This window comes from Hermetia illucens, chromosome 2, assembly GCF_905115235.1.
Source record: "Hermetia illucens chromosome 2, iHerIll2.2.curated.20191125, whole genome shotgun sequence".
Taxonomy (NCBI): domain Eukaryota; kingdom Metazoa; phylum Arthropoda; class Insecta; order Diptera; family Stratiomyidae; genus Hermetia; species Hermetia illucens.
In genome coordinates, this window is record NC_051850.1 from 158,701,028 (window position 1) to 158,725,548 (window position 24,521).

Consider the following 24,521-nt stretch of genomic DNA (forward strand, 5'->3'; position numbering starts at 1 on the left):
ATTTCACTTATCCAGTTATTTATGAAATTGTCTATAACAGAGAGTTGGCTGAAAGTCATTATGTGGCGTCCTCCCGACTAGACAGAAAGTTCGCAGAAGTTTTTCGAGGACACGTTTTGATTGTACCCAAATGGTTTTCTGAATATTTTTTTGATGGTTTATCAATAGCAACGTATTTATACAATTGAAGCATATAATGGTAAAATCTGGCAGATACTGGATCCTTTTCATTATTTGTTCATTATTTGTGGAAATACCTGTTCGTAAGAGTCTCGTTTATTACGGTTCTAGATAATTAGGATGGTGCATATCCAGGCAGCATCAATCCAGATGGATTTATTGCTGGGCAACATTTTTGAAAGCCACTCGCTATTACCTTCCTTGTCGCGGTGAGGGATCTTTCAAAAGAATCCTCTGAGAGGCTAGAGAACAAACCTGAAGATAAGAGGTAATCAGACGCTACTGCCGCGAAGGGTAGATGCGGCAAAGAACAGTAAACTGCCAGGGAACTCCCAGTTTCAACTAACATTGCCTCGGCAGAAAGGGACTTTGTCAAGGTAGTACCACTTTCTTCGATAAAACAAAGCCATGACAGCCAATCAGGAAATATGCAAGGAAAACAAAAATGAAAACAAGTCTGATACTTCAATCGTGACGATCCAATTTTGAGTGAGGCGCTGATCGATGGAAAACTTAAGTCTAAATTCTGATTCACAAGATATTCAACTGCAAACGAATCCGATTGGGACTCAATTTTTGATTGAAGAGCTGAAGTAAGTCCTTTCTGTCAATAATCCTCACCCCATTCTCCAATCAGCGGAAGTACTCAGCAAAATCCGATGTGGGATCAAGCCCGAAGATACCGGCGCGGAGTAGTCTTCCATTCGGAAAACGAAGGGTGGTGAAGTCTTAGTCAAGCTAGGTCCGAGGACAACAGATAAAGTTGCATTCTGTCAAGCAGTCAAAGGGCTACGGGGAGAAAAAGCTTTGATTATCGGCCTAGAACGCATGTGGTCCCAAACCAATGTTTGGAGAAGATCTCTGCCAGCTTCCGAGGCCGGCAACTCGCTGTAGCCGAAATTGCGGAGCAATATGCGAGTAAGCTACTTAAAAGTGGGAAAATCAGAATTGGTGTAATAATATGCTGGGTACGAATCTGCGCCGTCCAACCAAATATTACAGAGGTTTGGATTACGGGCACACATCTGCAACTAGCCGTAGACTTCACCTGCGTAGACCAAAGCGGATCTTGTGCTCATCAGTGAACAGTACCGAAACAAGAACCTAGTTTCATAGCACTCCGATATATCAGGTACCGCTACCATCTGCGCTCGAGACGGCACTCACATCAGAGTCCTTGGCCAAGGCCGACACGGGATGGCTTTGCCTGGATTCGATATTTAGGGGTAATGTTTTTCAATGTCTATAAAACACCGAATGAGAGGATGTCAGGCTTTCGACGAAGGCTTGATGCTCTAGAGGGCGCTATGTCAGGCACAGAGATCCGGATCCTGGTGGGGAATGACTTCAATACTTCATTTCACTTAGACTCCAGACTAGACAGGGGGAAACGAGTTCTCCAAATGGCGGCGAGAACAACGTTCCGGCACCCAGGTTCGGATAAATGAACTCCCGAGGCAATCTTCGTTTGGACTTGGTTAAAAACTGGTAGTCTGACGGGGCTCTGCGAAAATCCTGCTCACTTAAGCCCGAGCAGATGGACCACATTGTACGGACACTATTCCCTGCGCACTCGGGGATGATGATAGCAACGTGGAGAGCGTTGAGGACTGCCAGCCTCTATGAAAAACAAGAAGCAGGCAAGACTCGGTGGTATCCTGGCAATAGTTTTCTGAAGGGGGCATTTTCCCTTCTCGTTGGAAGGTTGCGAGGCTTGCGCTGATTAGCATTTGAAAAGGCGATCCTAAGTTGCCTTCTTCATACCGACCACTTTGTCTGCTTGACACTGCCGGGAAAGTGCTCGAAAACCTCATCAGAAGTAGATTTGCTGAAGAGATTCGTGCTGTGAGATACTCGTTCCCACAGCAGTTCCGCTGTAGAGCAGGGTGCTCCACAATTGATGCTGTCATGCATGTCATTATCGAACAGAGGTACATAGCCACAGAACTCGACGGATGGTGCTGCTCATAACACTTGACGTCAGAAATGCCTTTAATTGGGTAAAATGGAAATACATACTAGGCACACTAGACAATACCTTCCACGTGCCGATCTGCCTCTGAGGATATTGAAGGATAATTTGAAAGACAACGGGATGGCTCAAGTGGTTAGAGCGCTGGGCTGTCGTAGTGGAGCGTTCGCTGAGAGATTTGTTATCGTGACTGGATTTCGGATACCAGTCGACTCAGCTGTTAATGAGTAGCAGAGCCGAATCAGGGTAATAATCTCGATCGAGCGCAATGCTGGCCATGTTGCCTCCTACAGTGTACTATAGTTTATCGTACTATAACACTCTTCAAAGCCTTGATCAAATATGCATTGCATCGATGCCATCGATTATTATTATCTGAAAGACTGTACCCTGCTCTATGAGATCCTGGACCCCTGGAACGCTTCTTATCATAGTCTGCTTAGACTCCACATGCCAGAAGAGTCGCGCCTGGCAGGTTATGCATGTGACGTCGCGGCGCTTGTTGCTGGACGCACTGTCGAACAGGCGCAAAGCAGACTTGGCATTTTGATGCGACGGGTAACCATGGATAACTACTCATGATTTCCACTTTCATCGCACTTGCGCAAAGGTCCACCTATTCGATATCCTTAAAAGCTGTCTCGCATCTTGGCCTACGACATCGTTCTATCTCAGGCAGGGTGTGCCTCATGTTCTTTTTCTACCATAGATATTGCCCTTATAGACTTTTCGGGTCGGATCATCCTTATCCATACGGACTAAATGACTCGCCCACTGTAAACTGTTCAGCTGATTTTATCCACAACTTGACGGTCATGGTATTACTCATACATTTCATCGTTATGTAGACTAAGAATCGTCCATCCTCATGTAGGGGACCAAACATTCTTCGTAGGATTTTTCTCTCGAACGCGGCCAGGAGTTCGGAGTTTTTTTTTGTTAAGAACGTGAGTCTCCGAGGAATACATGAGGACTGCCAAAATCATTGTCTCGTACAGTAAGAGCTTTGACCCTATGGTAAGACGTTTCCAGTGGAACCGTTTTTGTAAGCTGAAATAGGCCTGTTGGCTGCCAACAACCGTGCTCGGATTTCCTCGTCGTAGCAGTTATCGGTTGTGATTTTAGACCCTAGATAGAAGAAATTATCAACGGTCTAAAAGTTGCAGCCTCCTATCATTATTCTTTCTATTTGAACTGACCGGTCTGATGTTTTTGGTTGGTTAGTTTTTGAAGCTGACTTTGTCTTGCCTTCATTGATGTGCTGGCGAAGATCTCGCGCCGCCTGCTCGAACTGGATAAAGGCAGTTTGTACGTCCCGGGTCGTTCTTCCCATGGTGTCAATGTCGTCAGTATAGGCCAGTAGTTGGGTGGACCCAAAGAGGATCATACCCCCCGCATTTACCTGAGCACGGGTTACTTTTTCTAGGGCTAGATTAGAAAGGATGCATGATAGGGCATCCCCTTGTTTTAGACCCTTGTGGATGTCGAATGGTCTCGTGAGTTGCTTTTATTTGGCCTCACAAATTGGTCAAGGTCAGCCTAATCAGTCTTAATAACTTCGTAGGGACAACGAATTATTTCATGGCCGTGTGCAATTTTACTCTGGCGGCTTTAAAGTCGATGAAAAGATGGCGCAACTGATGTCCATACTCCAACAGTTTTTCCATCGCTTGCCGCACAGAGAAAATCTGATTTGCCTGCAGTGAAGACTCTTTGGTATGGGCCAATGATGTTCTGGGAGTATGGAGCGGTTGGACCTAACAATATGCCGGAGAATATCTTACAGATGGTACCCAGCAACGGGATACCTCTATAATTGCTGCACTCTGTGATATCTACCTTTTCATGTAACGCCGCGTTGCCAGTCGTCAGGTATTGATTGGCTGTCTCAGGCTTTCAGCATCATTTGATGAGCCGCTTGGTGTAGTTGGTTGCCTCCATATTTAACCAATTCGGCTGTAATTCCATCAGCTCCTGGCGACTTATAATTTTCAAGCCAATGAATTGCACGGACTGTTTCTTCTATACTTGGGGGTGGCGGTATTTGTCCATCGTATTCAGTTGGTGGGACCTGCAACTCGCCGATGTTCTGGTTGTTAAGTAATTCATCAAAGTGTTCAACCCATCGTTCCAGTATGCCCATTCTGTCGGAAATCAGATTTTCCTTTTTGTCTCGGCAGGATAAACATCGAAGTGTGCAAAGCTGTTGTTGGTAAAATTTCCGTGTATTTTTCGCGTTCACAGAATTGTTGGTTCTCCAAGGCTTCCATTTTCCGTTTATGAAGTCGCTTCTCCGTTCGACGGAGTCAGGTAGATGTCCGCGCGTGTCCGCGTCCTTGGAGAATGCAACATTACTCGGTATTCAGCGTTCTTCCGTTCCGCTGCTAGCTTACATTCATCGTCAAACCAGCCGTTCCGAATTTTCTTGCGCTTGGGGCCAAGTATCTTTGTGGCCGTATCAATGAAAATGGTCTTCAGGTGGTTGTGAAGATCATTTGTTAATGCTTCATCTCCAGGATCTCTGCTGACTGTGGTTATTGCGGCATGCATTTCCCTCTTATAGGTGTTGCGGAGGATTGTTTTGAGGATGGCTTCGGTATTAACTCTCACCTAATTGTCACAGGGGATTCTGGGTGGTGTTGTTATTCGAGCCCGGGGCACCATGCCTACGAGATGGTGATCCGAGTCTATATTGGCCCCCTGTATGTTCTGACATTCATCACGACTGAAAGGCGGTGGTGTTCGATCAGTACGTGGTGAAATTTGTTAAAGGTGGTCTGGAGAGGCCCACATTTGTTTCTGGACCGTTTTCCGCGCAGATCAGGTATTTCCAACAACTATTTCGCGTGACCCTGCTAACTGAATAATCCGCAGTGCGTTATCATCTGTATTTTTATGTAAATTATGGGGGTCATCGTATCGCCTGAATAAGGGCTCGTCCCTACTTGGCTGCTACGTCCCCAACTACGATTTTGATATCGTTCCTGGAACAGTCTTTGAGGGTTTGTTCTACTGCCTCGCAGAAGATGTCCATCACCGACTCTGCAGTCTCTTCTGCAGGGACTTGAACGCTAATGAAGCTTATATTTGTAAATTTGCCCCGCAAACGTCCATAGCCGGTTGCTTATATTTTCAGAGCCGTTGACAGCAGGTTCCATTTTTTTGGCTGACTAGGAAACCTAATCCGAGCATATGGTTTATTGGATGGCCACTATAATATATGGTGTAGTGACTCTTCTCCAAGAAACCGGTTCCTGTCCAATACATCTCCTGCAAAGCTGTTACATCGGTCTTATATTGGGGCAGGGTATCGTCTGTCCAACAGCATTTGGTCTGTACAAAGGGCGCACGTTCCATGAGAAAATGCGCAATTCGTTATTCTATTTACGTTACCGAGCTCGTCTTTTTAAAGTCCAGCCTGTCCGAGGCTCCTTCTGTGGTTTCGTATCATCGGTTTTCCATGTAGGGCTGTCAGCTCTACCTAATCCCCAACCTAGAAGACCAGTTGATACAATTTGTCCTGTTTTTAGGTTTAAGAGATTCATCTTCATCCTTATCCGTTTCCAGTTTTTCGTTAAGAAAGAACTCCCAGCGATCAAGGCGTGGAGGTGGAGATAGCTACCTTTTGAAGAAAATCGAACTTTTCATCTCGCCTATATGTAACCAATACAAGGAAGAGGTGCGGACAGCCCGATATTTTATATGTAGATACCGGGAAAGCTTTTTTAACGAAAACTGTTCGCCCTCCCCATTTTCCCCGGGTACATTCGGAACCTCAAAATCTACAAAACATAGGAGGCCTAAATTCTAGTTCCAGCTGCGGTTCTCTCCAGTCTCTCAGCATCACCTAACAGGCAGGAACCCAAACGGATGTTATTTTGATGCTTTTCTACGAAATATTGAAATAGATTGCTCTTAGGATACGTACTCTCAAATAACCAAATTAAATTTCAGGAAGGATCTCCGAATATAAAAGTGAACGAAAACATTCCAAACGTCTCAATTAATCACAAGTTCACCACCTTCACTAATTAACTTTGATTAAGTAACTTTACGAGTCCTCGAAATACGTGCGAAATATCAAAGTGATAACATGAAGTATGTTTACCTGCCTCTCGGCCCCATGCTAGTCTTACAATTCCCGAATTTCCTAATATTCGCCCTAAAGGACTCATTTATTCTGATTACCTCTATTTCGCGACGTCGTGTCCCTCCTTGGAGAGCTCTCGATAAATTTTGAATAAACACATTCGAAAATGCCAGCGTTTGCTATCCGGGAGGGTAAACATTTTCGCTGAATTGACATTGGGTAATAATTTATCGTGGAACGTAACTCATAATTAAGGCTGTAAATGTGCCTGCGGTAATGGCGAAAATATTGAGTTATGTTCAGTGCAAAGTGAGCTGGCAGATGAAAGGCCAAGGATAAACTTTTCACGTCGGAGAAATTTTGTTTTCAGTGTTTAAGTTGTGAATATTTGCCGATTCGAATATGTTAAATATGCTTAATGGGCGGGGGGGGGGAGGTTTGTATTCGTTACGTGGGCTGATTTATTAGCAAATTTAAATTGAAACTGTTGAGCCGAAGTGTGACTACATGCTCGTATATCAAACAGAAATGTATTTTGATGCGGGTTTTAATGGCACTTTGCGTTGTGACAATTATATGAATTCACTTTCCGCAGTACTTAGACCAACATCATTATTATTATCTGTATCTTTGCAGGAAAGAATGGAATAATGTTGCTGGAAGCGTAATAAATACTACATTTAATTTTTACAAAAATAGATGACTATTTAGGGCAGAAGCAACCTCCTCTGCCCTAGGAGCAGGCTGACCGAACTGTTCTTTTTTCAAAGGTGTTCAGTATGTCCTTTCTTGATAAACGTCACACGTCAGTTTCGACCTAAGGCAGAACAGAGTAAGGAATTCGAGGTGGTAGCCATGCTGCTGCATTTCTGTTCAACAAATCTAACTTAATTCCAAATAATTGGTTCTTGGGGGTATGTGTGTAACAGCACCAACTATCCAGTATGCCTTTTGGTTTCGATTCAAAAAAAAATTGGTGTGTTTAGTAGCATTTGGGCTCTGACAGTTGTCCTTAAGGGAAGTCTTTGCCTAATTATTGATGGCAGAATTTGCAAAAGCTACTCACACTCTAATTGCTTGTGTCAGTCCTGCAATAGGAGAAACTGATCCCTGTTTTGCAAACGATCCGAGATTCTAGCTCTTTCTGCATCACAGTGACCTCAGTGCTCACTACTCAGTAAAGTTCTAGAACTATAGAGTTCTAACGAATTCTATATTCCTTACTGAAGATAGCTAGAGACTGCTGAACGCTTTTAGGGTCACTGGTTATCGCTGCATTTTTGCATGTACCTGGCCAGCAATCGCTTCTCTGCTCTCTTGCTTAACTTTATATCTCCTACTAAAGAGATGTCCGGGATTCGAAAGGAACCTAATATCTTTTTCATTGTGGATTGGTTTATAACCCGCAAAGTATTACGTCACCGGACAGAGTTAGCTCGAACTAGGCTCCTTTTCTAGTCTCCTCTGCTTTTCTAAGTTTATATTAGAAAGACCCCACCTTGGAGTTGACAGAATCTCAATTCTCCTAGAATGCCAACAATCACCACGCTAGATTTTCCGCTAGTATCAATTCAGCACTCCACAAATATCCGCCAACAGAAGAGTACGTGCTGCGTTAGCTCTGTGATCCCATTGCTATTTGAACAATTATGTGAAGTGCTCAATTTAAGCTCACAGAGTTAGTGGCGGCAGCCTTCATATCCCATGAGAACCTGCGTGAATAAGTAAATGGGTTTGGCATGTTTTCTCCAAGCATTTCATAATAGCAGCGATCACTTTCGTGCCGACCCATCATTTTCTCTCCATTCCTGTCATCGTCAGGTTTACTTATGGATCTTCCTTACATTATGTCAACGATGTAAGCCACTACTGTGCGCTACTCCGTAATAGGGAGGTTACCAACATTACCAACAGATATCTCGGAACACAAATCATCATCAGGTGCTTCCGTTTTAGACTTCGATCTGGCAAATGAAATGTGTTACTCACTTTCGAGGTTGCTATCAAGTAGTATTATCCTTTCCGTAAATTAAATTTTCGGCAAGTTAGCAATCAATTTAACGGCATCAATCGTTGAGCTTACGGAATTAATACCACCGATCCTCAAGGCGTCCTTGTTCTTCAACAATGGACACCAATCTGTCGTAGATTGCTCGCTGCAACACATTGTTGATAGTATTTAAAAGGCATGAAGGTCTAGCAGTTTACGAGCCTTACGAAGCGGTTCAATTGTCTCCCGCTTCCATTGTGTAGTAAGGAATTCCAGGAGAGCAGATTGGGACTCTTATGCAAGACACCTGGACAATAACATGGCTCATCTACATAGGTGCGGTGATTTCAGGGATGAACTGGAACTGGAAACAGTGGTGGAAGACCTCCATAAACTCGTCCCTAAAGGATTTGAGGCCAGCTATCCGGCTAAGACAGTTAAAGTACTAAAGGGTGTACCCTGCTGGAAAAGGAATGACAAAAGAGGTGCGAAAACTTTTCGACCGGACAAGGCAAACTGGAGGCTGGTCGCAGTACAAAATGCACTGACGGTGTGTAGGAAAGCAATCAGGGAAGCAAAATGTGATCAGGGAATTATGTGAAAGGATCGAAGGAACCACAGAAACATCCACTCTGTTCAAAGCTATAGCCAAAGACAGACTAGAGACAGGGTAATTCCTCCTAACTGTTTAAAAAAGGAAAATTCGATATTCACCGAGAATAAGGAGGACACCACCTGCTTCGCAGAACTCATTTCCCGGGGTCCTGTCCCTCGGCTTAATGTGACAACATTCTACTAGACACCTTTAAAACAAACAGAAGGGAAAGAAAGAAGAACTGGAAATTAGCAATCACCTGGTGTAGATGGCATTTTCCCAACGCTACTCCAGGGAGACCTAGAAATCATCATATCGCTATTAAAAGTGGCAAGTGGTAGCCTAAGGATATATACTAAGGGCATGGAGGCGGGCAAAGGTGGTCTTCATTCCGAATCCGGTCATAGGAAGCTGTATTAAAACTATCATTTTAAAGCAAAATCCCCTACATCAGTATCAACACGCTTACCAGACAGGACAATGAACCGAAATTGCTCTGTACCAGCTGACGGATGTATTGCGCCATAGAAACAAAAGAAATAGCACTGCGTGCATTCTTAGACATCGAAGGAGCGCATAGGACACAGAGATACAAGATGCGCTGATTTGCAAGCAAGTGGGAAACATCCTGCCCTTCTGGGTGGAATTAGGCAAATATAAGTACCGTCAGGGGTCATGAGTACTACTCAAGGTTGTCCACCAGGGCGGGGACTATCACCGCTTATGAACTCCTACGAGAGCTAGAAAACACTGGAATACAAGTCCAGGGTTACTCTTATGACACGTTTTGATCTACCTGGAGAAGAAGGCGAACTATGAGCCATTAGCCGGGAAATCAAAGAAATTTGACGTCTCGTGCGGCTGGTTGTAGTTCCCATAATATTGTCCGCTGCAGGCATCGTACCTAAATCCCTCACGGCTTCGCTTGATATCCTGGGACCCCCACACAGTTTGGTTCAAACCATGCAGAAGTACACCATTTTGCATACGTGCTCGATGTTGCGTGAAGTTCTTGACGAATTCTGCTGTTAGAGCATTTCATAATGTTACACTACACTAGGATACCATAATCCTATGGTATCCTGTTGGACGCAATGTGGTCAGCATGCGCTCGCCCGATATTATTACCCTGATTGGACTCAGGTACCCAATGACAGCTAAGTCGACTGGTCTCTGACATCCAGTCACGATAACAAATCTCTCTGCGACCAGGGAGATTTGAACCGCGACCTTCTGCTACGACAGCCCAGCGCTCTAAGGACTTGGGTCCTGCTTTGAGGTAGCATTCATTAGGCGTTCCTAAAGTTTATCTTGTAATGCTCCCGTCCTGCAGGAATTGACTGTCTCTTCTATAGATCCAAATAGATCTATTTGCTGATCCAGGAGTGCTTCCCTTGACCGCGTTTTTCGCCACCGGTCTACTTTCAACTTATCCTTCTTCGCTTTCGTTATCGATGATTTCGGAATGTCGAATGGTACCTACGCCTTTCAAATTTTTGTCACGATGTCAGTTTCAAAGAAGCTTCCAGTTGGGAGAGAATTAAAAATATTTTACTACTTCAGAAAGTTGAAGAGTTATTCCCCTAATTTTTGGAAGGCAAAAAATTTGGTCTATTTTTTATGCATGTCAAAAATTTCAACTGGTAACCAAATCAGAGGCACGTTATGTATTTCTACTGATCGTTAAAAAGCTTCGGGAAGTAGCAAGCATAACCACATTATTCGGATATGGCTGGGCATGTATGAGCAGTTTTTATGGTTCACAGAGCATTGGATCAACCGCAGATCCCCATTAAGGACAGCCTTTCATTGTTTTTATCGGCAGGTACCTATCTACACCTACTTCAGCGCACACCAGTGGCGTGTTAGCATATCGTCTATTTACTTTACAAAAGTAACGCAATACTCTCTGATAGCATCCTCAATTTCTACGCCTTTCAGAGTTGCTCTTCTTTTACCAAGAAGTAAGCACATAGCCCCCACTTCCTGCACTTCCTGAAGTCTTTCAATTTTTGATTCCACCTGAGAACTGTTGCAGCACTAAGCTCAAGTAAAAGGCACCCCTTTTCAAAGCACAATATCAGATTCAGTTTCGAATTTTGCTTTTATTGCCTATATCCGCCAAGGAGTTCATTCGTTTTCTATTTGTTTTCCGTTCAATAGTAGGATGATATCAAGATTGTGCCAGCCATTAACCAAGTTAAACATTTTTGAAGTTGACATTGTTAGATCGATTACCTCACTTCTTTCTGGGGTATACCTTACGCGCTCAAATGGACCCCTTCCTCTCTTTTACAACAAACGCAGTGTTTGCATTGCAACCGATCAAAAGTTCAAAATCTCTGATTCTAGATACTTTATCAGATAACTTAGTCCTGGCATCGGCTCAGGACACTGAGTCTGCCAGATAAGTATATATGCTGTCAGTGTGCTTCCCACTTAAGTTACCATGGTTTCCTCAAATCTACCTCCATGATAGAGTGGAGTATTATTATTATTTTGTTAAGGGAAAGTCGCACCGCGTCCTTGAAGAACTATTGTGCCCCTTTTACTGGTTATAGTGTACCTGTTGATCATAGTATCTCAAGCAGGCCAGTAACCGTTAGGAACTTTAGTATGTTCCCCACTTCCAGAAGTTTCAGCTTTGCATCTGGTATTAAGTGTTCTCCCAGATGTATCGACCTACTTTGCACAAGTGCTGGACACTGTCCCAGGACGTGCATAGAGGTTTCGTCCTCCTCCTCACAGAACCTGCAGGCAGTGTCCGTAGATATCCCTAGCTTCCCTAGGTGGTAGTTCAGCCGACAATGACCAGTGAGAATTCCCACTATGATTCGGAGGTTCTTTTTGGTGAGGTTTAAGCAATCCTTTGTGCGCATGGGTTCGTATCCCCCAATAAGCACCCTGGACTGCTCCATCCCTGGTTAGAGTGGAGTAATCTTATACAATATTTTCAGCTGGGAGCCTTCCCCAGATCGTGATGCCTAGTTTGGACATATCTGATCTCATCAATTAACATCAAGTGAGTTCCGTTCACGTCTGCAGCTCTTCTTTCTTCGACTTTCTCTGTTGAACGTTTTGAAGAATGTTATAACATATGTGAGTCCTCCACCGGTGTCAACCCCCATGCAGGAGTTCTGCCAATGTATGCTTCTTCCCATTGCAGATTCATTGTGGAGCACTCCATTGAAGATGATACAACTTGTTCTGATAATATTTTAAGTCACATCCATGGCGTTTCCTTGTTTTTAAAAAAACGACGCCTCAAAGTTTCTTGTTGCGCTTGAGTTTTCAATCCACAAAAAAATGAAACATCATAGGTGACCTTTTAAGAGTATCCTGAGAATCTTTTGGTATAGTTTAAACACCAACCTAAAATGCTGCACATCTGTGGATTACACCTTTTTGGCACTTATGAGCTTTACCTCCAGCTTCCCGCGGCTCCCTTCACCAAGCATGTCGATGATTTCGTTGATTCTGCTCAACTCGGTGATCCTGATGCTGAACTTACTTCGGCCACCAGAGCTGAGTAAATATAAATTGGAAAAGGACTTTCTCTTCCGGACAAATATATATACATTTTTCCACTATCCTTTTCGAATATTGTATTCTGAACACTAGGCTATAATAAGGAATTGTACTGTTGCCAAAATATGACAGGTACTAATGTAGTTTTTCACAGTTCCATTTTTCCGAATCTTGATGCATACATCCGATAAGAGTATAATGAGAGCAGTGAATATGGTGAGTATTAGAGCGAACAATAAAAAACCACAAACGATAACCAAATATTTTAATATCCAAATTACGATCTCGCAATATTAACTGATACACTTATATCTTCATTTTCTAAGCTTTGCCTTCCGCTGCTTTTTGGCCTACTGCCCGAGCGAATGCATCTATACCAGGCTTATTAGCTGTATTATAATATGGCAGTTTTGTCAGTTTGTCAACCCATTGAGAAAGTTTTGGAAATTTCGTTGCATCGATGGGGATGAAGATGTTAAGTGTTGTTACCGTAGATAGACAACATAGATCAGCCACCGTTAGAGAATTTCCAACTAAGTACGGTTCCGAAGCAAGGAAAGTATTCAGAAAGTCATATCCTTCAATAATTTTTCCTTTCGTTCTTTCAGACAATTCAGGTTGTTTCATATATACCAACTCATGCTATAAAATGAGACGTGCTTATTTTTGAAAATGTGTAAAAAGATAAAGGTACTATCTTTACTCACAATTATTTCTCGGAGTATAGGAAAAAGGACTCCTGTATCGAAATGTAGACGTTGGTCTATTCTCGCTCTTAAATACAAATCCTTTGGATAAAGTTCGTCATTTTTACCATATTTCCCAATAAGATAGGTTGCGATGGCATGACTGTCCCAAGCGATCTTTCCATTATCGTCTAGAGTTGGCACGGTATGTTGAGGGTTCTTTTTGAGGTATTCTTCAGTGAGGTGCTGTTTTTTGGTCAAACTAACTTCCTTAAAATCAATCTCTAAATTCAGAGCACTAGCAGTCAACAGAACCGACCGGACCGGAGGGCTTACTATAGTTCCGTATACTATTGGCTTTGCCATGATATCTTTTCAAGAAGCACTTGACTACTAACTCGCACCAGAGAGTTCAGTTTTATAGACCCCCATATTCGCATAGTCACGAATCGATAAAAACTTTAAGTGATCCATTGTTGTTAGTTGAGCATGTGTATTGCTGATATTATGGTTTGTTTATTAGAATGTTTTTTTATAATAGTTCAGATATAAAACTACTACGTAAAGTAAGGAAGTCACACACGTTTTCTGATAATCCACTTCCTTTTTTGTTTAGAAATTAATTCATTATATGAATCTCTTACAATGTACGATATATCTGGGTTTATATTCAAGATTGAATATATTATAAACTGAAGATATTGTATATAGATATATAAAGATATACATTACGTCTCTTCTAATTGTCAATTAAGTTATTCCGGTAGAAACTTGGTCTTAAGCATCTCGTGGATCTCTGAGTTCCGTATATAATCCGAAGAAAGAAGAATCTTTGGTTGGACATAAATAACCCGTGATACATATGACTTTGGGCATACGAAAATGAGTAGGTTCAAAGTTAAAAATACTGCAATGACTTCAAACGAGGGAATTTCAAGTTATATCAAGTGAGTTATAAAATTAAAAGCGGAAGAAGTCCGGGATTTCCCAGCAAAGTAACATTTCCATAAGATAAGTTATTATTATAAATTGCTAAGAATGTGGTATACCACTTATTTGAATGAACAAATGAAAACATATGAACACATCTTGTATGGTTGCGGTGCTATATGTAGAGAGTATTTATTATACACACTTTAGTGGCTCGCAGAGTTGAAGATGGTCAAAAGGATCTTCTTGACTATTGTCAACCACGAAGTCAGAACTATCAGCCAAACTCAAAAAGTGCTGAATTTTGACGCTTCAGACTAACTAATACCTAAATATAGTGTCAACGAAGCATCCAACAACTCGTGCTTACCTCTTTGCCAGATAATTTTGGAAGTCTGGTCGGATTTCCTGGTAATTTGGTCTCTCCTAAATTATTGCCAAACAAGTCGGGGAACCGAAGCTGGACGCTTCAGGTATGAAAGGGTTTGTATATTTTTTTTTGTAAAACCTTATTAGTAGACATTTGTCCCATTAGAACTTAGCACGTAATATATGTATATATTATGTGGGAATATTCATTTTAACTCTGCCATGGTATTAACATAGCATTGTGGTCCCAAGCCTAGGTAAAGGAGGAGTGTTTGAGGCAACGTGCTTTGAACCAGACTCAGTAAAACAAAAATAAAATGCAGAGATCCGGGAAAGATATAAATAAAGTATAGTTGCAGTGATTCCACTATGCTAAATCCTATCTGATCTCTCTTGTTGACAGGCCCCGCGACAGGCTGACCAAGGAAATGCATACAATGTCGTTAGAAACAACATGATCATATCTAGTAGCAAGCCTTGGAAAAATTCTAGGGCGTCCACCTCAGCCGACGGGACAGGAAGGGTTTCGATCCTGTCGAGAAATGGGCAAAGGTTCCTAACGTATGGACGGCGTCAGGATGTAAGTAAGTTAGTCCGAGCAAAACAAATACGTGCCTACACGCTAAATTCTGGCATCCTAACTGGAAAGACCGAGGAACTCGCAAGAGCCCTTCGGAAAAGGCGCATTGATATCTGCGCATTGCAAGAAACCCGATGGTCTGGTGCCAAAAGGTGCGACATTGAACAAGAACGCCGTAAAAATGGCTATAAACTTCTCTATTTGGGTAGCCCACCCACTCAATACGGCGTTGGCATTGTCATCTCAAAGGGTTTCCGTGGTGCCATTAAAGAATTACAACGGTTTGATGATGGGCTGATGAAGCTCACCATTATATCAGCTGATCGCATTAGTCACTTCTTCACCGCGAATGCTCCACAAACAGTTCGACCTGATGCCGAAAAAGATGCCTTCTGGCAACTTTTCGATGAAAAGATTTGTCACGTGTCACGCGATTACCGACCATTACGAATGTGGAAGAATCGTGGTACCGAATGAAAAACACGATCCACAAAGCGGCCTCTGCAACCCTCGGGTAAATAAATCAACCGAGATACTTGGCTTTGGAATGATGATGTTGAAATGAAGGTCCGTGGAAAGAAACGCCTCTACCACAAATTTCTCGACGATAAAACGCTGGTCAATTGGCAAATTTATAAGAATGCCAACCGGGAAGCAAAGGAAGCAGTCGCTGTCACTCGAGCTCAGGATGGCGAGAGAGATCTGTATCCACTTGCCAAAAGTCGTAACGCACGTACACAGGGAATCAAACACTTCTGTTGCGTTAATGACAAGGACAACACTTTGCTTACCAACCGTCGAGCCGCAACGGATAGATGGCGAGAATACTTCAGGAATTTGTTCATTCTTCACTTCCAAAATCAGTGCCGACATTTGGAGTCTGATCCTATCAGCGCAACTGGGTGCTCAGAGGTGGCGGTGAGGAAGACGGGGCGGCAACCCTGTCGGCCAAACCAAAACCAAGTGGCCGAGGAGAACCTCCATAGTGGTAGCATCGGGAGACGCTGTACTCACTTTGATTTGCCGGCCGTGATGCATTAGGCGAATGCTCCAAAGGCTGAAGTGGTAATTGGCCACGAAACCTTACCAGGGGTATACTGGCACCATGGGAACCGGGATAGCCCCTGGACTCTCATACTTTGGGTGAACTCCCTTTGTATGTGAGTACAGCTCGGTTATTTGCGGTAGGCCCCCTAGTGGGAGTTTCATGGGGGTTGTGGTTATGCTCAAGCGAGAAGAGACCTTCGGGCTTTGGCGTGGTGTTGCGTTTTGAACACCTTATTCCTTAGTTCGGTGGAGATTTAGGTAGGTCTTGCATCCACTAGTATGAATGCTAAGCCATGCACTTGATATAAACTGGTACTGTTGTTGCTTGTCTCAGCGCGGCTTTGATTGTGGTCACAAAATCAATCCGTGTCCTAAGAGGATCGTGGGATTAAGTCTTCCAGACAGGTGCTCACGTAAAACCCTCATGGACTTAACAGTCAGCCCAACTGAAGTTGTGGAGACAATAAAACGAATTAAATCTGGGAAAGCAAAAGACCCTGACAACATCGGATCTGAGGTGGTTCAGTGAATTCTTTAATCGGGTTATCCAGTAAGAAAGAACACCATTTGACTGGCAAGAAAGTTCCACAGTTCCAATATGGAGAACGAAAGGTAGTGCAGCAGAATGTTCAAATTACCATCCGATCCGGTTACTTTCCCATACCAGAGAGTTCGACCGTGTGTCACAGAACTCATCTGATATGCTTTACGACAGCACTTAGTGCCAGAAGAACAGGTGCGCAGGATTCAATTGCTCTAACACGATCCGAAAAGTAAAGGTCGAAGTATGGTGGTTGTATCAAAACCGCTTCGTGTCTCTGTTGGTGTTCATCAAGGTAGCGCCCTCTCACCACTCCTCTTTGTTTTGTCATGGACTACGGCACACGGGACATCCAACGTCCAGCGCCCTATACACTGCTTTATGCAGATGATGTTTTCCTAGCATCTGATAGCAAAAATGATCTTGGGCAACTTGTTCAAAAATGGAATGATCGCCTCATGCAACACGGTCTCAGATTGAATTTAAACAAAACTGAATTTTTGACGACCGATCCCCATGAAACAGGCACAATCACTGTCAACGGCAATGATCTGCCCAGAACTGAGCAATCTAAATATCTCGGGTCAGCGCTATCAACCAATGGAGAACTGCGTTATGAAATTTCTTCACGCCTTAACGCAACCTGGATGGAGTGGTGTTCCACAACTGGTGTTCTTTATGATCGACGTATCAACGAACGTCTCAAATCTAAAATTTATCGCAATGTCGTCCGTCCTATCGCTCTCTATAGTTCTGAGTGTTGGCCGACTATAAAAGACAATGAACGGCGTCTTGTGGTAATGAAGATGAAGATGTTGCGTTGGACTAGTGGTGTGACACGTGTTGATCACATCCGAAATGAGGATATCCGCGATCGTTATGGGATGGCACCGATCGTGGAAAAATTGCGAGTGAGGCGTATTCGATGGTATGGTCACGCAATTCGTGCTAACAAGAATTCACTTGCCAAGATTGGTCTGACCATCAAAGTCGATGGTAAACCACCAAAAGGTAGACCGAAACAACGGTGGCTTGATACGCTGGATGGGGATTTGAAAGCCTCGAGATTGCACCCAGATCAGGCATTCGATAAAGCCAAATGGCGAAACCGATCACGACGAGCCGACCCCGCTTGTGAACGGGACAAAGGCTAAAAAAGAAAAAAGGAAATCGGGAAAATGGAAAATGAATGCAGAGATGAAAGGTTTTGTCTTTTCTTATGTGAGGGACGTTCTTTTGTGCTCGTTTGTGACGCCAGCCAACTATGAACTAGTGCACAATTTCGAGGTCCTTAACTTAATGGGGGTTCCCAATCAATTTACAAAATTTTGCAATGTAGTATTATTAGCTTCATTTGGGAAAATGTCGATTTTTTTCTGAAAATTAGTCCTATCTCACTTCAAATTTGCACTTGTTCGCCTTATAAAAACCAATACTTGTCTGGCAAAGCACTAATCATGACTTTTCATTATAAGTCTCACATGGACATATTTCAAGAAAAAAAAAATTACATTCCTTCTCTATATGTAGAGGGAACCTCTTTTGAAGTGCACGCAAAGTCATGGCACTCTCTGTGTGTCTGGGATCTCACAGTTTTCGTGGAAAGCGTGTGCAACTGAAAAATTGACAAAATGACCGATCGAGAGAAAAGAGAGAGAGACAAAGAATCTAAGTGAAGCAGTGAGGAAAATTTGGGAACGTAACCGCCAACGAATTCGTTACAACAGCAAAGCGGGATTTGTTCAAGGTAGTCTACAGACAGGTCGAATCACGAAAATTTTGACTCCTGTTCGAACTAATCAGGGAAAGAAATTTGCTAAAGAATGTGGAGACATTAGACGCCGAGCGCAAAGATTTTGACAACATCACTACTTGGGAGGCAATTTGCAGAGTTCAAGATCAACGACCAGCACCCTATACACTACTATATGCAGTTGATGTTAACCTAGCGTCTAATAGCAAAAGTGATATCGAGAAGCTTGTCGAAAAATTGGAATGATCGCCTCATGCAACACGGTCTCAGATTGAATTTAAACAAAACTGAATTTTTGACGACCGATCCCCATGAAATAGGCACTATCGCTGTCAGTGGCAGTGACCTGCCCAGAACTGAGCGATTTAAATATTCCGGGTCAACGCTATCAGCCAACGGAAAACTGACTTATGAAATTGCTTCACGCATTAACGCAACCTGCATGAAGTGATCGACGTATCAATGAACGTTTCAAATCTTCAATTTACGGCAATGTCATCCGCCCTAGCGCCTATGATTTTGGGTGTTGACCAACTATAGAAGACAATGAATGGTGTCTTGCGGTAATAGAGAGGAAGATGTTGCGTTGGACTAGTAGTATAACAGGCCTTGACTGCATTCGAAATGAGGATATCCGCGATTTATATTGGGTTGCACCGATCGTGAAAAAATCGCGAGATATGGTTTGGTTATGTAATTCACGTTAACGAGAATTCATTTGCCAAGATTGGTCTGACCATCATAGTCGATGAGAAGCGACCAAAGGCCAGTCGAAACAAAGATGGCTTGATACGCTAGACGGAGATTTGAAAGCCTAGCGACTGAATCCAAATCGACTGGATCCAAATCAAACAAAATGGCGCGACCGATCACGACAAGTCGACCTCGCTTGTGCGTAGGGCAAAGGCTAAAGAAACATAAAAATAATTAAACGATATAAATTATTAAATTAAAACGAGCAAGAAAGATAGTCGACGTATGTTCCGTCAAGTAAGCCAGAATTGAAAGTTTCCAGCGAATCAGTTCCGTTCCTTGGTCAGGGGAAGTTCGAGGGTTAGAAATGGAGGTGTAACACATTCATCAAGAAGGCGAGCAATAGAAAAATATGTAGGGCGGTCATTAATTGTTATTTAAACATCCGGAACTAAAACTACAATGTTTAAACAAAATAAAAGATAATAACAAAATAAATAAACGTGTCATGGCCTAATTAGCCCCTGAACTCAGTTAATTGCTGTCAACCACCTTGAAAGGGTTTCAAGGACCTCCCTAACTCCTCGAGAAATTTCTGAAACTTGGAGCGATGCTAAAGTGGTTAAATCGGAATGGAATGCCTTAGCAAGGAACTCCAGGCACCTCCGTTTTGCGCCGAGGTTCACAAATTCGAAATCCGTAGAAGCTGTCTCGCGTCCTGACCTACATCAGCGCCCCATCTCAGGTAGGGTCTGCCTCGTTTTCTTCTTCTATCATAGATATTGCTCTTATAGACTTTCCAGCCTGGATCCTCCTCATCTATATGGATTAGGTTTTGAGCCGGATTTTATCCACAGTCTAGCGGTTATGGTATCGCTGATAGATTTCGTTCTTATGTAGACTACGGAGTCCTGAAATAGGGGGCCAAAAATCCTTCACGGGATTCTTCTCTTGAACGCGGCCAAGAGTTCGCAATTATTTTTGTTAAGACATCTGCATCGCGAGGCTCTCGAGGGCCAGGTTAAAGAGGACGCACGATAGGGAATCCCCTCATCTTAGACCGCTGTTGATGTTGAGTGGTCTCGAGAGTGACCCTGCTGCTCTTACTTGGTCTCGCTAATTATAATACTTTTCATTTAAAACAATAGTCTTTCAGCTGAAATATTTAAATTGGATTTGGAAGCGAAAAAAAACCCAGTAGCGGTCCTTATAACCTACTGATTTCGAGTCATGTTCAACCAGCGACTATGAGTATAATTAAATATTCAGTTTACTTCAACAAGAATCATACTACATATCCTAGCCAATTGGTTGATCTGTTAGTCGCGGCTGGCGTCATTTATATCATAATGTAATATGCACAGCCTTTTTACGTTAATAAAGCTGTGGGTGCCCTCCTTAATTTGGTAATCTATAAAAGGTGTAGTGTTTGTTTTGTTCCCATACCTCTTAAGTACCGCCACTATTCCCATATTGCGCCAATGGCGTCATTGATGTACGTGCGGATCTGCATGTAGCTTGGTTGTTAGCAGATATGAATACAAATCAGGTGTATCTCGATCTGAATGCAAATCAATTACGTACAGATCTAATGTGGATAAATGCAATTCGACTGGGTGCGTACCTGTATCGATCCTGGGTGCAGCTAGAACGATCTTTATGCGGGTGGTTGGGAAAAGGTAACCACGGAAAGCGGGATTTTTTCTTGAAGAAGACAGTTTCAATTTGGAAATGGTGCAGTACGGTGGTAGCATCTGAATTTTCATTACAAATTTAGGTAGTTTCTTCGAATAAAAGACAATGGTTAAGATTTGGAAAATACATATATGAGCGGCTAAAGATTGAAAAAGTAACTCAGTGTCTAGATAGTAGCGTGGTTCTAACAAAATTTGAAACAGTAAAAGTTTTTGTTATTGGTGGGTGGTTTCAATACCAGATGAAAAGTAAAAGGGATATACATATTTAAAATGCAGGAGATATGATGATGTGATGGTATGATGGGAATTTGCCCGGACTTTGCGAAGGAACAAACTTCCTCTAAAATTCAAATGATTTTCCATCCATACTATTATGTAACTTTCCAGACAAATTCGCCTATATTAAAAAGACTCGTTCACGTCTTCATGTTTTCAGCATCATCATCATGTGCATCTTAAAGATGGATTGCAATTTTGTCATTTCGGCGGTTTTTATTTGTCAGGATTTTGGTGATATCATCATCATTCACGCCCAACAAGCGTTGTCCCTTCTAGGCCTGTCTTAATAAGGAACTCCAGACATCCCAGTTTTGCGCCGAGCTTCACCTATTCGATATCCCTAAAAGCTGCCTGGCGTCCTGGTCTACGTCATCGCTCCATCTCGGGCAGTGTCTGCCTGGTCTTTTTTTCTTCCATATTACTCTTATAGACTTTTCGGGTTGCATCATCCTCATCCATACGAGTTAAGTGATCCGCCCATCGTAGCCGGATTTGATCCACAAGCTGATGTTCATGGTATCGCTCAAAGATTTCGTCGTTATGTAGACTACGGAATCGTACATCGTCATCTAGAGGGCTAAATATTCTTCAGAGGATTCTTCTCTCAAACGTGGCCAAGAATTCACGATGTTTCTTGCTAAGAACCCAAATCTCGCAAAAACATTAAAACATTGTCTTGTACAGTAAGAGCTTTGAGCCTATGGGTGAGACATTTCGAGTGAAACAGTTTTTGTAAGCTGAAATAGGCTCTGTTGGCAACCAACAACCGTTCGCAGATTTCCACCTTAGGTAACAGAAATTATCAACGATCTCAAAGTTGCACTCTCCTATCTTTATTATTCTCGTGCCATTTGATGTTAGTTGGTTGGTTTTGATGCTGACGTTGCCATCATATATTTCGTCTTACCTTCATTGATGTGCAGCCCAAGATCTCGCGCCGCCTTTTCGCTCTGGATGACGGTAGTTTGTGTGTCTCGGGTCGTTCTTATCGTTAGATAGGCCAGTAGTTGGGTGGACATAAACAGGATGGTGCTCCCCGCGCTTACCCCAGCATACAGATCACTTTTTCCAGGGCCAGGTTGAAAAGGACGCATGTTTTAAGCCCTGGATGACGCTGAATGGTCTCGAAAATGATCCTGCTTTTATCTGACCTCGCACATTGGCCAGGGTCAGCCTAGTTATTCTGATCAATTTGGTCGGAATTCCGACTTCTCTCACGGCATTGTACAGTTGGTTGGACTGGTGTCCGTATTCCAACAGATTTTCCATCTCAGAGGGGAAATCTGATCCGTTGCTGATTTATCTGAAGTGAAGCCTCTTTTATATGGCACCCTCATGCTCCATTCTTCCCTTCTACGTTCCCATTCTTCCCTTCTACTTTCTCCCTTTATGAATACTTGCTCTGGGTTGAATTTCAATACCACCAAAAACTCCTCGGGCGCACTCCCGACCTCTTCCTTTCCAACCCCCCCAAGCGCCTCTCTTTATTTCCTTCCACATCCCCGTATGTCAAAACTGACGCTCACCACCCCACTTCGAGAAATGAAGCAGCTGGGTGGGGATAAGGCTGGCTCATAGCTTTAGAAAAGGCTCTGGCTGCTGTTCGCCATGGCCGGCAAATCCCACGCGGTGTACGCGCGGTCCGTTGTCGCGCAAGCGTCTAGAGACACACATCGGGAGGTAGAAGATCTCAAGTCAGTGGTAACGACACTTGAGGACGCAATTTCCAAGCTTACGGCGACTGTCGGTACCTTGCGTTCGGGTTGAGTCGCAGTCACGGTTGAGATTTATTTCCTGACAAGTGTGTTCGGGAAGTCGCACGCCGGAATCCTCATTGGCCTTTACAATTTGCTGGTACCAATGTAAATTCAGAACTCTAGCAGCAAAATGTACTACCGGACGCAATTTAAATACAACAAAAAAATAGGCTTGCTGGGTGCCTCGGTGGCGGCTACCCGAAGCGAAGTACCACATCCCCTAACAATTTTCGACCCTTTGAGCAGGTGTTGCTTTCTGATCGACACGAGCGCTGAGGTGTCGGTTTTCCTTCCACCCCACGTTAAGACTTACGGCTACAGGCAGGTGGACGTGAATCTCGTGCTATGGCGTACGTTTTCGCAACCTTTTTAAAGTCGTCAGGAAGAAATTCCATCCACGAAAAAGGGACTCTTTCCATTGTTTTCGAGGACACTCGCATTCAAGCACTCCTCCGAAAATATCGCAACGTCACTACTGAAAGTAGTTACTCCCAGCTGGTTAAGCACGAGGTGTACTAACACATCAACACTACCGGCTCCCCATCTTTTCAAAGGTATTCCCCCTATCACCCCAGAAGCCAGCTGTTGCAAAGAAAGAGTTCGATGATTTCCCGAAACAGGGTATTTGCAGACCTTCCAATAGCTCTTGGGCATCTCCAATCCATTTGGTACCTAAACCAAAAGGCGAATGGAGGCCTCGTGGAGATTTCATATTCAGCCAATTCCCGACCAATACCCTACTCCACTCATCCATAACTTTATGCCTTCATAGACAAACTGCCGTGCTTTCACTACCTTGGATCTGGCCAAGGCGTATCACGAAATCCCAGTTGCTCCCGAAGATATACCGAAGACGGCTATTTGCACACCTTTCGGACTTTTCTTGTTCACCAGGATGACATTTGACTTGTGCAACACTGCGCAGACATTTCAGCGATTCATCCACAAACTTATATTTCTGTTTCGTCTACGTGGATGAGCTGAGCTGGTTCTAAATGTTGAAAAGTGAAAATTCCTCCTCCTTCACATAATCACTTTTGATGGAATTCAAGCAGTCCCAGACAAGGTTGAAGCGATCAAAAGCTTTCCCCGGCCAATTACTGAGAAGAACCTGTGAAGATTCTTGGACATGTTAAACTTCTGTCGTCGTTTCCTGCCCAAGGTCGCTCATCATTAAGCGATCCCCAATGCCTACTTATCTGGGTTCAAAACGAAAAACTCCGGGTCTACTGAGGCTTGTTGATGCCACCCTACTGTCATTTCCTCGACCAAATGCATCCCTAGCCGTGTTCGTCGATCCCTCAGATACACGATAGGTGCCGCTTTCACCAACAGATCAACTAAACCTGGCAACCGACGAGCTTCTTTTCGAAACAACTCAACCCAGCTGCGGCCGACTCCACCTTCTCGACATAGGGCACCGGAGGTCGACATCCTCATGGATCGTGAGACATGCTCGCAGGGCGTCATTAGGGTAGACGCTCCTCGGCAGCGGCCACACATCATATAAGGGCCCCTTTAAATTTCTGGAGCGACGGGAGTTCTCCTTCAATCTCGGTGTTCGGGGCGAGCCCAAATGGGTCTCTTTATCGAGGCTGAAGGCCTTCGCTGTGCCAGGTAACCCTATTGGTGGGATCACGTCCCAGCAGGAGGGTAACCGGAGACAAGGACACTTTCGTAAACCATAATTATAGGGAGATTTCATTGGTTTGTTTGGTCTACAAAATATTCGCCGAAGTCCTAGAAAAGGGACTGAAGTTCTAGGATAAAAGTTATCGGGAAGTACTATGGCGGCTTCACAGGTGCACGCTCAACAATAGATTAGCTCTTCAAA

The 24,521-nt window shown here is 43.4% G+C and overlaps 2 protein-coding genes across 2 annotated transcripts in view; both read right to left on the reverse strand.

The window, feature by feature from the left end:
- The window catches only part of LOC119649260, a 238,399-nt gene that overhangs the window by 158,499 nt on the left and 55,379 nt on the right, over positions 1 to 24,521 (reverse strand). The gene's annotated exons all lie outside the window — the stretch shown is intronic.
- LOC119649263 (glutathione S-transferase 1-like) lies at positions 12,604 to 13,451 on the reverse strand. The gene is made up of 2 exons (XM_038051349.1): positions 13,063 to 13,451; positions 12,604 to 12,997 (listed from the first exon to the last, which is right to left on the reverse strand). Exons 1-2 carry the CDS (start codon positions 13,405 to 13,407, stop codon positions 12,677 to 12,679), a joined length of 666 nt encoding a protein of 221 aa, XP_037907277.1. The 5' UTR covers positions 13,408 to 13,451; the 3' UTR covers positions 12,604 to 12,676.